Source organism: Canis lupus, chromosome 20 (genome assembly GCF_011100685.1).
Source record: "Canis lupus familiaris isolate Mischka breed German Shepherd chromosome 20, alternate assembly UU_Cfam_GSD_1.0, whole genome shotgun sequence".
NCBI lineage: Eukaryota > Metazoa > Chordata > Mammalia > Carnivora > Canidae > Canis > Canis lupus.
Window position 1 is genome coordinate 46,078,439 of NC_049241.1, and position 17,792 is coordinate 46,096,230.

Below are 17,792 nucleotides of genomic sequence, written 5' to 3' on the forward strand. Positions count from 1 at the left end.
TTATCCTCAGACCAGTCTCTTCTGTGCACCAGGGTTTCATTGCTCCCGTGTAAATGGCTAGTCTGGGGACCTGCCCTCCATGCTTGTCCCACCCTAGACGGGGAGCTCAGAACATACACACATGTGCCGGGCACACATGTGCCAGACTGCCCTCAGTTGACTATGGATGTTTGTCTCCTCAGGACCCCAGGGGCTCGAGGATGACAGAGTGGCGACACCTGGAGCCACTCTGCTGCGGTGAGTCTCTTCCCCCCTTCCCCTTCTTTCCTCTGCAGTTTGGGGACTGCCCCTTTGGGTGACCAATGCAGTAGATCTTCCAGGAAAACAGAATTTGCTCTGAGTATACCCCTTCCCTGCAGCATTGCATCCCCACCCATGTTTCTCTGGTCCCAGCATCCAGCCAGGGCTCCTGCACATAACGTCAGGCCTGTTGGGAACATCAGGATCTTGTTTGTTGGCACCCCCCATCTCCCTCCCACTGTATGTCTTCTACATCATCATCCCTTTGGGGGCTCTAGGTCCCTGGTCTGGCCTGGAGCCCTCTTCCCGATTCTGAGATGCTCGGGGCTGACAAGCAGAGACAGGGTTTGCGTGACTCTCCTTCCTTGAGTTCCGAGCCTGGGGCTGTGTTGGAGCCGAGGGTGGGCCTCTCTGACTCCCTTGGTGACCCATCCCACCTCGCCTGGCACTCAGCCTGCTTTCCTCTATCCACCCTCCCCATCGGGCCCCTTCCCTCCCTCTCACTAACTCTCTATCTTCCTAGTAGTAGATATCTGCTGGGCACTGAAGTAGATGCTGACATTTCTGCCCAGTGGAGGAAACAGACATTAAAACATGTGATAGCATCTGCTACGATGAATGCCATGATGAGTGCAACCTCAGAGAGGGCAGAGACAGGGTTCTTGCCCAGCCGGGGACAGCAGAGACAATCCTAGACGGCTGCCTGGAGGAAAAGCCTTTTCAGCAACAAAATGAAGAAGGAGCAGAGGTTAGCTAGGCAAAGCGAGGGGCCAGGGAACATGTTCCAGACAGGCCCAGCATGAGAGGCCCAGTGGATGGCGGGGAGAGTGAGGCTGGGCATAGGAGAGAGGCCCCAGCTGTCAGGAGTGCTGACAATAAAGCAACAGTGAGACCAGGGGCCTCTTGGGCTGCAGGGCTATGTATGGACTTGATCTGTAGAACAAAGAGGAAGAGAATGACTAGCCTTCCACTTTAAAAAGTCCTTGCAGTATGTGTAGACCTGGGGTTCTCAAGTAGTGCGATTTTGCGCCCATCCTTCGGGGTAGGGTTCCTGGCCATGCTGGCCATGGGCTAATGAAGCCCCGTAGAAAATGCATGTTGGTGACATACACCCCCTAATGTCCTCTGACTGTCAAAGGCTTTGAATATGTGAAGAAAGAGACCTTTTGCTGTCGCATTTTCCAATTCCAAAGTGATGGAGAGAAGCTGTGGGGGCTTTTGTAGTCTCTGAGTTTTCTCCAGGGTCCCACTAAGCTGCTCTCACAGTGTCACTGTTGGGGACAGGCAGAGCAAGTCCCACTCAGGAGTGAAAGACCCCCAGGTGCTGTTTTGAGTCCCTGCGCCCATTCAGATTCCTCCCCTGGAGGCTTGTGGAAAATCCCCACTCTCCTCCCAGCATGAAAACAGCTCCAAGTCAGGGTTCCAAGGAACTGACCCAAAGCAAAAGCTGCCTCCTCTGCCTGAAGCTGGTGGCGTTAATGGGGTCCGTTTGCAGAGAGAGCGGTGCTCTGTCTTGAAGCCTGTTCAGAATCCTTGCTCAGTTTGGGCAGCGGTTAGCATATGGTGGGCAATGGGGTGGATTCTGCTCCCAGGGGACTTAGGTGGGACTATTTGGGGTTGCCATGACTTGGGGCGGAGGAGCTACTGGCATCGAGTGGGTGCAGGCCAGCGATGCTGCTCAGTGTCCTATGATGCACAGGCAGCCCCCAACCACGGAGTATGATCAGGCCCAAATGGCAGCAGTGCCAAGGTTGGGAACTACTCAGGTGGGAAGCACAACGGATGAGCTTGGTGGCCTGTCTCCCTGGCTTGTCAGCTCACTGTCTGCAAGGCCCTATTGCTGCAGGGCTCCCCCAGGAACCTGAAGTGCAGCCTGACCTTCAGCCTGCAGGAGTGCTCATTCTGCACAGCGCCCTCTGCCCTCCTCCACCAGCCTGGGCCTGGTGTCTGGCTTCCCTGAGGTTTTGCTCTGCGCAGGGGGAGGTGCAGGTCCCAGGAGAGCCTCTGCTTCGTCCTTGCCACCCTTGCCACCCTCGCCGGGCCCAGCTGGCTCTCTGCACACACTCTTGCTCCAGGATGACGGGTCATCTCTGTTCACACAGGGGTGGCCAACATGACCTTCCCCCTGTCTGATCAGCCCGTGCTGGGAGAATGGTTCATTTTTGTCGAAATGCAAGGGCACGTCTACAACAAGTCCTTCGAAGTTCAGAAGTATGGTAAGTTGGAGCATCTTAGGATTTTAGGATTTCACGTCTGGGAGAGACCACAGACCTGGTGATGACTGATGATGGGGAGGGTGGCAGCAGCCCCATTCACTGGGGCTCAGTGCAGAGAGCTGAGCACTTTGTCATTTCCTTCTTAAAAGAACTCAAAAGAGGTACAAAAACAAAATGTGCCATCTTCGGTATTTGTACATGTACGCTTGTGTCACATTGAGGACATTCATGTTGTTTGGTAGCCATCACCACCCTCTTTCTCCGGAACTTTTTCATCTCTCCAGACTGCAATTCGGTCCCCATGAAATGCTACCTCCCTGTCCCCTCCCCCAGCCGCCGATGCCCACCAGCCTACTTCCTGTTTCTATGAACCTGACTTGTCTAGGTGCTTCATGGAAGTGGGACTGCACAGTCTTTTGTCCTTTTGGGTCTAGTGTGTTTCACTCAGCATGATGTCATCTGGGTTCATCCATGGCGTGGCCTGGGTCAGAATTCCCTTCCTTTTTAAGTCCATTTCTTTTGGTTCTTTTGTCGTCATCCTGATCCTGTGCACAGATGAGGGGACGTGAGATGTTCAGAGCCATTCAGGAAACGGTCCAGGTGACAGGAGCTGTGGACCGAACATAGATCACAGCTGCTTACTCTGCTTCTGTGCCCAAATTCTCCCTTAAACTGTTTCTTCCAGGAGGAAGGCCCTAGAAGGAAAGGCTGTAGAGGGCAGGGCTGTTGATTGCAAGTGACAGAAGCCAGTGCAAACTAGAGAAGCAAAAGGAAAGGGATTTATGGCCTTGTGTGACAGGCTCGATGGACCAATTACGTCCAGTTTCCTCCTTGTGGGTTCTGGGTGTCCCTGAGCTTCACAGGGTGACCAGATGGCCAGAGGCTCCCGGGCTGAAATGTGAGGCAAAGAGATAAAGAGATCCCCTCCAGCTACAAGCACTCCTGGGCCACCCGCACCGGTCTAGGAACCTGGCCACTTGTGCACCTCTTGGCTGGGCTGCACGCAGTGTACGCAGCCTAAAAGTGATGCGATGTGGGCCCCTTGAGAGAAAAAGCGTGTGTGTCCCCCCAAAGTAGGAAATAGATGTGGGTCAGCGAAATCTCCAGAATGCTGCCTGCACTCAGCAAGGGTGGTGTGGATTCCTGTAGCGGTGGCCGCGCAGTGGCCCCAGGCTGCGGCCCTGCGGTTATCCCTGCCACAGCTCCAGGACTTTCTGAAGCCCCCACCCGCCCCGGGGGCAGAAGCTGCCCCTCCCTCCTCTGCTCTCCTTCCAGTGTTGCCGAAATTTGAGCTTCTTATTGACCCGCCCCAGTACATCCGGGACCTGGACACCTGTGAGAAGGGGACTGTGCAGGCCAGGTGAGAAGGAGGCGTCAGCTTGGGCGAGCTCCTCCCCTTGTAGGCGTGCCCCTTCCCGGGACAAGCCCCACAGGCACGCCCTTCCCCGTGAGACACTCCCCCATGGGCACCCCCCCACACTCCCCCATGGGCACCCCCCCCACACACACACACACACACGCCCCCATGGGCACGCCCCTCCTCCCCAGACACACTCCTCCCAGACACACCCCCACGGGCACGCCCCTCCCCCCTGAGACACTCCCCCCAGACACACCCCCACGGGCACGCCCCTCCCCCCTGAGACACTCCCCCCAGACACACCCCCACGGGCACGCCCCTCCTCCCTGAGACACTCCCCCATGAGCACACCCCCCCCCCCCCAGACACACCCCCACGGGCATGTCCCTCCTCCCTGAGACACTCCCCCATGAGCACACCCCCCCCCCCAGACACACCCCCGCGGGCACGCCCCTCCTCCCTGAGACACTCCCCCATGAGCACACCCCCCAGACACACCCCCACGGGCACGCCCCTCCCCCCTGAGACACTCCCCCCAGACACACCCCCACGGGCACGCCCCTCCTCCCTGAGACACTCCCCCATGAGCACACCCCCCCCCAGACACACCCCCACGGGCATGTCCCTCCTCCCTGAGACACGCCCCCATGAGCACACCCCCCCCCAGACACACCCCCACGGGCATGTCCCTCCTCCCTGAGACACGCCCCCATGAGCACACCCCCCCCCAGACACACCCCCGCGGGCACGTCCCTCCTCCCTAGACACACCCCCACGGGCACGCCCCTCCTCCCCGAGACACCTCCCTCAGACATGCCCCCCCCCCTCACGCGCGCCCCTCTTGGGGTTTATCCCCCTCTTCCCACTGTTGTGCTGCTCCCCCCGTGGGAACATCCCTCCTCCTCCCCCTCCCCTTCCAGCGTCCCCCTCTTCCTTACAAACAGCACCCACAGTGAATGGGCGGACCCACAAGGGATTTCTTGAAGGGAGTGTCCGTCTCATGACCAGGCTAATGACCAGGTGCAAAGTGAAGGCTGACCAGAGGGTGTCCAGAGTCACTGTCCCTTTTGGGACCCCTCAGAGAGAGCCCTTCACAGCTCGTGTTCCTGTCCAGCTCTGCCACCTACAAGAGTTGTGGCCGAGGCAGTTCTTCTGCCCTTGTCTCCTCCAGCTCTGTGGGATTTTTTTTGTTTCTTTAAGTAATCTCTACCCCTAACGTGGGGCTCAAACTCCCCACCCTGAGATCAAAAGGCCCACGCTCTACTGACCGAGCCAGCCAGGTGCCCCTGCTGTGTGTTTTAAAATCCAAGAATATTGTCAATTATTCTTGAATAAAATTAAAAAATAAAATAAAATCCAAGGATGCATTGGATATGCACATATTTTTGATCGTCTAGAAAAATCTATCAAAATGCCTGGTGTTATTTTTTTTATTCATTGTGATCTGCCATCTTTCTCCTGTGCCCTGTAGACAGGTGTCCCCTCTGCATAAAGCATGACAAACATACGTTTAAGTTTTACCAACATCAAAAAAAAAAAAAGTTTTACCAACATCTCTGAGAGGATAGTTTTGTCCCCATTCTCTGGGTGAGGAACCAAGACTGGGAAAAGTCAGATCCCCGGTTTAAAGTTGAATTCACCGGGGCACTTAGGCCCGAGTTTCGCTGGTAGCCACGGTTGTTTGATCCTCTGTACTGTCCTCATCGACAAGTGACGGGCCTAGCAGTTGTCTCACATACTCTCCTGCTCTTGGGTTCAGAGTTCCTCTCTGACCCTTGGTCTCTTTTTCTGTCAAACACCAGTCTTGGTGCAGAGGATTGCAGGCCCCTGACATTATCTACGCTGACTCTGGGCTCTGGGAAGGACTGTAAGCACAGAATGTAGGATGGGGAAGCATCCCTGTATCAGCAGACCACAACACGGGGGCTTGACCTTCCTGAGACTGACCCCACCCCACCCCTGCTGCTCCGTGGGAAATAACTCACTTTGTCCTTTTGTTCCAGGTATACCTTTGGGAAACCTGTCTCGGGGAACTTAACGATCAATATGACTGTAAATGGCGTGGGGTACTACAGCCAGGAGGTGGGGCGCCCCATCCTCAGAACCACAAAGGTGAGGAGCAGGGACCTCATGCACCAGGAGCTTCCCTTGGACATTCCAGATACATAGAATCGTATATTCTTTTTTTTTTTATTTTTACTTTTTAAAGATTTTATTTATTTGAGAAACAGAGAGAGAGAGGCAGAGACACAGGCAGAGGGAGAAGCAGGTTCCATTCAGGGAGCCCGACATGGGCCTCGATCCCGGGTCTCCAGGATCATGCCCTGGGCTGAAGGTGGCACTAAACTGTTGAGCCACCCGGGCTGCCCAGAATCATATGATCTATGGTCTTTTGTGTCCAGCTTCTTTTACTTGGGACGATGTTTTCAGGGTTCCTTTTTACGGCTGAGTAATAGTTCATTTTGGATGGACCACAGCCACATTTTGTTTTTCCATTTACTTGTTGATGGATATTTGAGTTTTTTCCACTTTTTTGGCTCTTATAGGTAATGCTGCTCTGAACACTCGCGTACAGGTTTGTGTGAGGCTGGACGTGTTCCTTTCTCTTGGATGTGGCCCTCCTGGGTTGTGTGGAATTACATACACTATCCCAGTAAGAATGAGCAAAGGCTATTTATTCAGAGCTTTGCTATAGCAAGGGAGTCAGCCACCATCACTCCTGCTTGGCATACTCGAAGCTTTATTGTGAGCAAGAGGGAAGGCTTCAGGTGTGCCCCAGCTTCAGGCTGTGGGCATAAGGAAGCTGTGAGCACCTAACTAGAAGGAGAGCTTCTTGTGAGATTGGTTAGGGGTGCATATTTGTCTCTCTCAGAAGTAGGGAAAAGGGACACTTGGTTGGCTCAGTAGGTAGAGCGTGAGATTCTTGATCTTGGAGTCATGAGTTTGAACCCCACCTTGAGAGTTTACTTTAAAAAAAATTTTTTAAAGGGGTGCCTTGAGGTGCCTAGGTGGCACAGTTGGCTAGGTGTCTGACTCTTGGTTTTGGCTCAGGTTATGATCTCATGGTTATGGGATTGAGCCCTGCATTGGGCTCTGCACTCAGTGGAAAGTCTGCTTGAGTCTGTGCATATGCGCTCTCTCTTTCTGAAATAAATAAATAAATCTTTAATAAAATAAAATGGGGTGCCTGGCTGGCTCAGTCAGTAAAGTAAGTGACTCTTAATCTCGGGCTCGTGAGTTTGAGTCCCATGTTGGGTGCAAACATTACTTAAATAAATAAATACATCTTAAAAAAAAAAAAGAAAAAGAAGTAGGGACAAAAATCAGGGAAGTTGTCAGTTATTGATCAATTCCTGGCCATTTGGGGCTGGTTGTTCCGGGATTTTGTCTTCCTGCTAGTTGCTAGACACAGGGGTCAGACTTCCTTCAAGGATGGTAATGAGTTGGTCATTTTTCTGTATGGTCTGGCCATGGTCTTTTTGTATATTTGGGGGTAACTCTATGTTTAGCCATTTGAGAAACTCAAATGTTTTTAAACTGAGTTAAACTCAGACTGTTTTCCAAAGCGGCTGCATGACTTCACATTCCTGTGTACGTAAAGTCTGAAAACCCGGTTTTTCTTTCTTCTTTCTGGATGTGGCTTATTTGTCAGGACCCCGCCTGGGTCCTGAGATAGGGGTGGAATGGGGGCATTCTGTGCCCCGGGTATGGGAATAGAATAAGTTCTCCAAAGTGGGGGATGACCAAGTTCAAATCCCTGCCCTGATGTCTGCTGGAGGGCAATCATCTTACTACAGGGGACATCTTACAGGGGATATCCAGCAAGGGATCCAGTGACTCACAGCATAGCTTGGGTGTGTCACTGAGTGTCCCCCTGGCCCTCCAAGCAGCCGGAGAGTCCTGCAATTCAGATGTGGTTTTGAGAATCTTTCCTTGACGCCACTCCAGCCCTGAGTGAGCATGTTCTGTGTTTCCTACCTCCAGATCCACGGCTCCCAGGACTTTGACATCTGTGTGAAGGACATGATCCCAGCCGATGTCCCCGAGCACTTCCGGGGCACCGTCAGCATCTGGGCCACGGTAACCAGTGTGGACGGGAGCCAGCAGGTGGCGTTTGATGACTCCACCCCTGTCCAGAGGCAGCTGGTGGACGTCCGCTACTCCAAGGACACCAGGAAGCAGTTCAAGCCAGGCCTGTCCTACGTGGGGAAGGTAAGCACTGGGGATCCGAAGGGCTGTCTGAGGACACAAGCTGTGCACTGCCTCCTACCCTAGCTCTGCTTGAAGGTCACCTGGGGGTCCAAATGGGGACTCTACTGAAGATGGTGTCTTTTATTTCTTTTAAATTATTTTAAATAAAAATATTTTTAAAAAATATTTTGTTTCTTTGAGAAAGAGAGAGTGTACGTGCATGTGCATGCATGTACACGAGCATGGGAGGGGCAGAGAGAGAAGTGGGCTCCTCACTGAACAGGGAACCTGATGCGGGGCTTGACCCTAGGACCCTGGGATCATGACCTGAGCTGAAGGCAGATGTTTAACCAACTGAGCCACCTGAACCCCCCACCATCCCTGTCTTCTGAACCCCTTGTTCTGACTGCCTTTTCTGAGTGAGGTCAGCATCACAAGGAACTGCTCATAACACGGTCTGTTCTGTTCATACCCCAGTGTGGCACCAGGTCAATGGCCAGCACATGGTGCTTCCTCCACTGTGATTTGTACATGGAGACCGATGGGATAGAATTCAGGGTGCAGAAATAAATCCACGCACTTGGTAGACACTGAGCCCCTGTATGCTCCCCTAACCAATTGCCGAGGATACCCTGCTCCCAGTTAACCACCTATAGCATCCCCACCCTGGTAGCCTCCAACTGGGACACACCTGAAGCCTTCCCTGTTTCTTGCTATAAGGCTTTCCTGCTTCACCTGTGTTTGAGTCTCTGCCAAACACCAGTGATGGTGGCCATGACTCCCTTGCTACAGCAAGCTTTGAATACATAGCCTTTACTCCTTTTATTTCAGGTGGTCTTTATTTAACTCCATACCATGTGGCCTGGGAAGTCTGGTTCACCGTGTGACACCAGGCTAACAGCCAGCACGTGAGGACTTGTACCTTGTGACTTCTTTGCCAAGTCCAAGGTCATGAAGGTCCTCTTACTCCACCCGCCATCTTCTAAGTGTTTCAGAGTTCTAGCTCTTAACTTTAGGTCTATGATTCATTTTTAACTTTTGTAGATGGTGTGAGGTAGGGGTTCAACTTCATTGTTTTGCATGTGGGTATCCTGCCGTCCTAGCCCCATTTGTTGAGGGAACTGTTCTTTACCCATTGAATGGTCTTGACACTCTTGTTGAAAACCAGTTTGCCACGGATGTGTGGATTTATATCTGGACTCTCGGTTCTATCCCATCGATCACCACGTCTCTCCTATGCCAGTACTACATTGTCTTGATTTCTGTAGCTTCATAGTGAATTTTGAAATTGGGACATGTAAGTTCTCTTTTGTTTCACTTTTTCATGATTGTTTTGGTTATTTGGGGTCTCTTGCAATTCCCTGTGACTTTTAGCTTGTCAATTGCTGTGAAGTAGTTGGCTGGGATTTTGATGGGGGATTGGGTTGAGTCTGTAGATCAGTTTGAGGAGTGGTGCTGCCCTGACTGTTTTGAATCTTTGGTGACCCCTTCCAGGTGGAGCTGTCCTACCCAGATGGCAGCCCAGCCGAGGGGGTGACGGTCCAGATCAGGGCAGAGCTGACACCAAAGGACAACATCTACACCACTGAATCTGTGTCCCAGGGAGGGCTCGTGGTGTTTGAAATCCCCTTCATCCCTATGTCAGCACAACATGTGTGGCTGGAGGTGGGTGAGTCTCACAGCCTTGGTGCCTTCCTCAGTCCATGCTTGGGCACCAGCTTAGTCGACCTGTGGCCTACTGCTCCCCTGAGGGAGTTTACAGTCTTTGATGTGGAGTTTGGGGGATGGAAACCAGCCCATCCCAGGGCAAGATGGGAGGTCAAGGAGAGGTGAGGGCTCCTGGCTCTGTCATGCTGAAGGAGGCTGTCCCAAAGGGACCTCATGATGTGGACTCCTGACCTCGGGGAGGGTCATCCAGGCTGCTTCAGGGAGGGTGAAATAGCATGCAGAGGCCCTTCATCATAGTGTAATTGGGCCCAGCGAGGCTGAGTCCCTCAGGAAGATACAGAGGAAGGAATTGGCAGGGTGCCCCTGACCTCACAGGGGTGTTGGGGGGTTATCCAGAAGGCAGCTTCAGGGGGACAGAGTGGTCTGATTTTTAATATTCAGCGGTTGTTCCAGTAACTATAATGGGAGGGTACCTGGTGGGGGGCACAGTTGGGCAGACAGGAGGTGATGACAGAGAGGCCACTGAGCCTGGAGCTGTGAAGGTAGAATGGGCAGGACATGGGGTCCCATTGTCAGGGGAGGGAGGAGCAGGAATGGTAGAAAAGGGTGTCCAGCCACCCCCCACCCCCTGGCCTCTGTGATGGCCTCATGGATGCTGGATGGCAGGGAAGGGGTGGGGGTGGCCGAGAGTAAATGTGTAGGTGGAAGCTGAGGACACTTGTGGTGACTATGTCCTCAGTCAGGCAACATGTATTTAAAGGGTTTTAACCATCAAAGTTGTAAGCTTGGGGGTGTCCAGCCTACAGCTTTCAAATGGACTACAAATCCATTGCTACAATTACAGCTTTTCTTTTTAATGATTAAAAGGCATTCCTTTATTTCCATTAGCCCCCTAGCAATTAAGTAGCAGCAAAGCCCTGAAATGACCACAAATACCAGAATTAGCTGAACAATTTTCTGTCTCATAGATACATGTCTAAAAATTAGCTTTTTCCTAAAAATATCACATTAATAGAAAGATGTTCTGTTTCTGTTACTGAATACTGCTTAGGAAAAGGTCTTTAATTATTCTTTTTTTTAATTTTAAATTATTTATTTATTTATTCATGAGAGATACAGAGAGGCAGACAGGCAGAGACACAGGTGGAGGGAGAAGCAGGCCTCATGCAGGAAGCATGATGCGAGACTTGATCCCAGAGTCCTGTGGCCTGTGCCCTGGGCCTAAGGCAGATGCTCAAGCGCTGAGCCACCCAGGTGTCCCTAATTATTTTATTTTTAAGATTTATTTTTATTTATTTATTTATTTATTTATTTATTTATTTATTTATTTATGATAGACATAGAGAGAGAGAGAGAGGCAGAGACACAGGCGGAGGGAGAAGCAGGCTCCATGCCGGGAGCCTGATGCGGGACTCGATCCCGGGACTCCAGGATCGTGCCCTGGGCCAAAGGCAGGCGCGAAACCGCTGAGCCACCCAGGGATCCCCCCTAATTATTTTTTTAAAAGCAGAACTAGGGCAGCTCGGGTGGCTCAGGGGTTTAGTGCCGCCTTCAGCCCAGGGTGTGATCCTGGAGACCCAGGATCGAGTCCCACATCAGGCTCCCTGCATGGAGCCTGCTTCTCCCTCTACCTGTGTCTCTGCCTCTCTCTCTGTGTCTCTCATGAATAAATAAATAAAATCTTAAAAAAAAAAAGCAAAACTAATTGCAGGTGTTAATTATTTTCTATTTATTTTACTTTTTACTTTTATTTTTTAAAATATGTATTTGTTTTAGAGAGAGAGCACGAGCATGTGCATGCGGGAGAAGAGTGGAGGGAGAGGGACAAACCAACTCCACGCTGAGCACAGAGCCCAACATGGGGCTCGATCCCAGGACCCTGAGATCATGACCTGAGCCAAAATCAAGTCGGACACTTAACTGACTGAGCCACCCAGTAGTCCCCGACTTCTTTACTCTTGATCTCCCAGAAGTCTTAGATCTGCACTTCTGGCCTCTCCTTTGTATTGTCTATCCTCTTTCAGCAGCAAGAGAAGGCGACAAGCTCAAACCCCAAAGGAGCAAAAGCAGTATAAGCACCCAGGCAGGACTGGGTGCACACAGAGGGAGGAGCGGGGTGCAGAGCCCCGGGGATGCTGTCCTGCATGGCCACTCCTTCTCCTGACCACCCTCTCTATGGTCACTTCCCAGGCTGTTATCCCCTCTGAGAAGCCACCAGGGCCACTGGCAAAACAGAGAAAGAGAGAGAGAGAGAGAGAGAGAGAGGGATGGGGAGGGCTTCCTAACATGCCTGTGATAGAACTTTCTTGGTGGCCACATGAGTCACCTGCCTCTGCTGGAGCCACCCCCTGACACCCTGTGACCAGTCTTGGACCTTGTTTCCTGGAGCCGAGGAACACTGCGTTAAGGCACATTGGACCCCATTCTCTGAGAACTGGGGAAAGGGGGTCTCCAAAGGGAAATTAGAGCATAAGAGGGTCTTGACGCAGGCCAGGGCAGTCAGAAGCCTCCCCAAGACCCCCTTCTTCCACCAAGCACCCAGGCCTTAACCAAATATCCTCTTTTCTTCAGACCAAGGTGACAGCACTCCAGGGGAAGCCTGTGGGGGCCCAGTACCTGCCCAGCTATCTCTCTCTCAGCAGCTGGTACTCTCCAAGCCAGTGCTATCTGCAGCTGCAGCCACCTCCCCACCCCCTGCAGGTAAGGCTTTCAGGTGTGCCCTTCCCCTGGCACGAGGTGCCTCAGGAAAACAGCAAGCACGCGCCTCGGGGGACGTGGGCATGCCCCAGCAGGGGCACAGGAATCCCTGTCCCTTCAGCAGTGTGTGCGTGTGTGTGTGTGTGTATGGGGGATTCTTCTGGATGAATGCCTGGGATTTAATCATGGTAAACCTTTAGGCTGTGGCCTGGGGTTTACCCTGATTAACCTGGCCCTGGGGGTGCCGGTACCATCACTTGCTCCCATGCCTGAGGCGGGACCCCCAACTGTTGGCCCAGGTTCCCACTGTCCGCAGGGTGGCACTTCTTGGGTGCAGGCACCGGATTTCCCCAGCCAACGCTTGCAGACACACCTGAGTACGGAGATGAGACAGTCCTAGGTCTGGGTCCCGTGTTCCTTCCTCCCAGTCTGTTATTCAACAATCCTGATTAAGCAAGATGGATGGAGATGGATGGAGCTGTGAAATTTGAGCAGAAAGTGCAGAGTTCCTTTGCTCCCTCTGTCCCCCGTGTGCGGGTTCTCTGGTGATTAGCAGCTTGTCTTAGGGTGGCACACCTGTTACAGTTGATGAGCTGGTATCGATGTGTTGTTATTAACTAAAATAATAACAGGGTACGTTAGGGCCCTCTCTGTATTGCAGACTCGGTGCATTTGGACAAACGTATAACAACACGCATCCAGCATTATAGTATCGTACAGAATGGTTTCAGCGTTCCACCCAGCTGTTCATTCATCCCTCCCTCCCCATGCGCCCCTGGCAACCACCCATATTTTCACTGTTTAATATTTTTGCCTTTTCCAGAATGTCCTATTGTGTTGGGAGAAGTGAAAACCCCTGGAGTTGTTTTGACTGGGGGCACAGTTTCAATACATACAAAGGAAGTCAAGTCATGAGATTTAGGTACAGATCCCAGAGTGGGGTGAGCGAGCACATAGTGAACCTGGGGGAAAGGACAGTCCTCTGTCCCAGGTCACTTCCTAGGAGACAGACAGTAGGGCAGCAAGCACCTGTTACTCATAAGGTGGTTGAGAAGGAAGTCGCTAACATTTGAGGGGTCGGTGCTAAGGGGTTATTTTTATTTTTAAAAAGATTTTATTTATTTATTCATGAGAGATAGAGAGAAACAGAGACATAGGCAGTGGGAGAGGCAGGCTCCCTGCGGGGAGCCTGATGCAGGATTCAGTCCCAGGACCCCAGATCACGACCTGAAACAAAGGCAGATGCTCAACCATTGAGCCACCCAGGTGCCCCTGACCCTAAGGGGTTATTTTAAAAGGCACGTGGGGAAAAGTGAAGCAGAAAGTTGTGGCCAGAATCCTAAGCTTGGGTCCTCATATAAATGTCCAGACTCTGGCTGTGAGCAGCTTGTCAGGCCATCAATTGCCCAGGCAGAAACAAAATAGCTGTTTCCCCCTCACGTATATACAGCAGTCCACCTCTTATCCATGGGGACACATCCCTACATCCCCAATGGATGCCTGAAAATGCACATAGGACCAAACCCTACGCAAGGACTGTGGAATGCTTACCCCCTCTTGAATGATGTATGTATAACGAAGCACCCTGTTAGCTCCTTTAACTGAGCCTGAGGGCAGAGCCTGGCTGCCAGGAGTGGTGGCAGGCTCCCAGGCATTGCTCCCCGGCCCTACCAGCCCCATAAACTCCCTTTCCGAGAGCTGCTGCCCAGACGGGCCAGGGGCCCCTGGGATGCAGCTCAGAGGAATCCTGGCACCAGGGCCACCCATTTTGGGACCTAGCGGCCCTCTGCAGGGGTTCTGAGAATGAGAAACTCAGAGGAGATTGTGCCCAGCTTGGCTGAACACGCTGTTCTTGTAATGCTATTCAACCAGCGGCGCCTTGTGGGGATGCTGGTGTTGGCTGCCTTCCTGTGGGGGCGGGAAGGAGCCCTGTGTCCCCAGCTGGCCGTGCCACAGTTCCCATTAGATGAGGACTTGGCTGGGTCACTCAGACTTTCCTCTTGGAGGGACATCTCCATCCTGCCTGAGTTGGGTCAGCAGGCTCCTGCTTCCCCCTGCCCCATGACTGTCACCAGGGCGCCCCCTGGGTACGGACGGCCTCAGGGCATGGAGACCAGAGTGACTGAGCTTGGTCCAGCCTGGGCTCTATGTTGGGGTCCTTCTCCTTCCTCCAGATTTGAGGTGCATGCAGGGATGAGCTGCTCTGAGAATGGGGGCTGTCAAGCCTGCCGTTTAGGGTTGCCGTGATGCCATGGGGCTAGTGTGTGAGGAGAGGAGAAAGGTTTTGCTCTTTTCTTTTTTCCAACATTGAAACCCAAGGGGACTTTTGTTTAGATGTCTTTTTATAAGGGGGATATTTACAAACTTAGAAATCGTAGAAAACGGTATAACCATATGCCTTTCACCTAGATTTATGAATTAATATTTGCCTCTGTCCATCCATCCATCCTCCCACTCATGCATCCACTTGTCCACTTACCCACCCACCCAGCCATCCACCCATCCATCCACCCACACATCTACTCCTCTATCCACCCATGAGCCTATCCATCCATCCACCCATCTACCCAGCCATCCACTCATCCATTCACCCACACATCCACTCAGCCATCCATTTCTTTAGACTTTTCATTTTCTGCAACATTGGAAAATAAATTACATATATCGTGATGCTTCACTCTTAAATAGTTGAGCATAACATGTCCTAAAAATAAGGACATTTTTCAGCATGATCTCAAGGTTCTTATGACATCTAAGAAAATTGTCTTAACTCAAGATATTGTTACATCTACACAGTCTTATGATGCACATACATGTAAGCATGCAACCATATGCATGCGCCTATGTGAACGCGCATGCATGTGTGTGTATGTGTGTGTGTGTGTGTGTGTGTGCGTGCATTTCATTCAGGATCAGTTTACGTGTTGCATTTGGCTCTTCTGTGTCCCTAGTTGCTCTTGATCTGGAATAGTCCCCACCTCTGCCTTTTCATAACCATGATTTTTGTGAAGAATTTAGGTCCGTGGTCTTTTAGATGATCCCACGTTATTAATTAGAATCAGGCAAAATTGCCACATATGTGCCGCTCTTGTGTATCCTGTCAAGAAGCACAGATTTAGAAGGCCCCATGTTGCTGGAGCTGATCTTATCCTTGGTTGGAGTCTGATAACTCTCAGCTCTTTTTCCTTATGGGTGAGGCTACTGAATCACCCGGGTGACAATCTGAGGCCCCTGCCACACTGTCCTGATCCCCAGCAACCTTTCATCCTGTGCCTTTAGCATCACTGACAATTCTCATGTGACCTGTTACCACAATAGGGGCATCATGATGGGGGTTCTGAACTCTCTCATTCCTCCTACATTTGTTAGCTGCTGTTCCTCCATAAAAAGAAAGAACTTGGGCAGCCCCGGTGGCTGGCGCAGTGGTTTAGCACCACCTTTAGCCCGGGGTGTGATCCTGGAGACCCAGGATCGAGTCCCACATCGGGCTCCCTGTGTGGAGCCTGCTTCTCCCTCTGCCTGTGTCTCTGCCTCTCTCTCTCTCTCTCTCTTTCTCTCTGTCTCTCATGAATAAATAAATAAAATATTTAAAAAAAAGAACTTTCCTTCTCTCCTCCCTACTGTTATTTTTGTTGTGTTGTTGTGTAGAGTATGTTACAGACTTGAGGACCTGAAAACAATTGTTCAATATGTTATAATCTGTTATCAATTCCTTTTTTTAAATTTTAAATTTTGGAATAATTTTAGATTTTTCAGAAGAGTTGCTCGGACAGTACAGGGAGATCCTGTATATCCTTCCTTCAGCTTCTCCTGCTGTTTCTAAGTTTTAGAAAATTGTTTGTCTTTTCATTGTCGAGTTGTGAGTTCTTTATGTATGCGGGATACCAGACCCTTAGCAAATATGTGACCCAGGATGCTCAGGGTCTGGGGTTTTGTTATTGGGGGGTCAGTCACATAGCCATGGCTGACCATCTGCATGGCTGACCTCAGTTCCAGGCTCTCCAGAACTCAAATTGATTTGAGTGTGACCCAGGCAGTCCTCATAAATCATATTGTCAGTAGCTGGTGGGGCCTGAGCCCTCAGGTAAACAAAGATACCTAATAGGGAGGACATTTCAGAGGCTTAGAGATGCCCCCTGGGGAGCCGGGGGCCAAAGGCCAGAGCTCTCTTCAGGCCAGGTTCACTCTTTTACTGCACATCACCTCATTGAGAGCTTCCACACTGTTAGTACACTCGATCCGCACCACAGCCCATTGACAGAGCAGCCAGCTGAGGCTGCCCAGGGGCCGTGGCCACTGCCAGGATGCCCAGTTTTCTGCTCTGAGGCTGGCATTCCTGCCTCAGCTGTCCCGGCCTCCCTGTGGCCCCAGAGTGGCCATCTGCCTGGAGTGGGGGCTGTGGCCTTGGTGCCAGGCTATGGGTGCCACATAGGGCTCCTCATGCTGCCTGTCTTCCACAGGTGGGAAGGGAAGCCCATTTCCCCGTGAAGTCCACGTGTCCCTGCAACTTCACCCTGTACTATGAGGTGGCCGCGAGGGGCAACATTGTGCTCTCAGGCCAGCAGCCCGCCCACATCACTCAGCAGAGAAGCAGGCGGGCAGCCGCAGAGACACCGATTCGGTTAATGCACCTTTCTGAGACAGGTGAGCCAGGTCGCAGGCAGGTGTTCCTTGTTCTTTCAGAACCACTGAGACCGGGGTGGGTGCCCCAGAAGGGAGGGGTAAGCAGGACTCACCCTGGAGGGGGAGCTTGTCTCAGGACAGAGGGCTTGTGTCCCAGGCAAGATGTGACTCGGACCAGGAGGTGGGCAGTGAGCAGCTGCTGGAGGTGGAGAGGTCCTCTCCAGGCTGTCCTCACTGCCTGTCTGCAGGGCACAAGGGGCAGGCCAGCCACAGGCTGGACCCCTGTGCTGGCCCACACTGTGCTGTGTTGCCATCAGCCAGTGGCCTCTCTGACTCTGCCCAGGTCACCCTCCCAACCAGGAGTCTTCTTCCTCCTCTCCCTCCTTGACTCCATGTGCTTCTCATGAGACCCACAGCCTCCTCTGGGTCTTCCCCAGCCTCTTCCCCCTTCATAATCCTTCTGCCTAGAGCAGGATCCCCAGACTGGGCGATGGGGACAGCTGAAGGCAGGCCATTTGTGGTGGGGCTGTCCGGCGTGCGGTACGGTGTCAGGGAGCGTCCACAGCCTCCACCCATTCGGTGCCAGTAGCAACCTATTCACACACAATACGATGACTTAAAAAATATCCAGACATTGCTACTGTCCCTAAAAGGAAAAGTCAGCTGTAGGTGAGAATCAGAGATAGATAGATAGATAGACTCATGGATTTATGAGTAGATCTAGATCTATACTTAGATTCACACTTAGATTCATAGACGTATTCATTCATAGTTCATAGACATAGATAGATAATAGA

The 17,792-nt window shown here is 51.9% G+C and overlaps 1 protein-coding gene across 10 annotated transcripts in view; it reads left to right on the forward strand.

Annotated features, from left to right (window-relative positions):
* Positions 1 to 17,792, forward strand: part of CPAMD8 (C3 and PZP like alpha-2-macroglobulin domain containing 8) — a 76,842-nt gene that overhangs the window by 9,379 nt on the left and 49,671 nt on the right. For 8 of the 10 annotated variants that reach the window (XR_005375031.1, XR_005375032.1, XM_038566939.1 and 5 more), the window contains 8 exons: positions 183 to 237; positions 2,343 to 2,456; positions 3,699 to 3,816; positions 5,820 to 5,928; positions 7,801 to 8,028; positions 9,502 to 9,672; positions 12,247 to 12,375; positions 16,833 to 17,016. Coding sequence is in view for 8 of the 10 variants with exons in the window: in XM_038566939.1 (XP_038422867.1) it covers positions 183 to 237; positions 2,343 to 2,456; positions 3,699 to 3,816; positions 5,820 to 5,928; positions 7,801 to 8,028; positions 9,502 to 9,672; positions 12,247 to 12,375; positions 16,833 to 17,016 (1,108 nt within the window). In the remaining 2 variants the exon portion in view is untranslated. The remainder of the gene's footprint in view (positions 1 to 182; positions 238 to 2,342; positions 2,457 to 3,698; positions 3,817 to 5,819; positions 5,929 to 7,800; positions 8,029 to 9,501; positions 9,673 to 12,246; positions 12,376 to 16,832; positions 17,017 to 17,792) is intronic. The other 2 variants (XM_038566940.1, XM_038566941.1) reach the window with 2 other exon arrangements.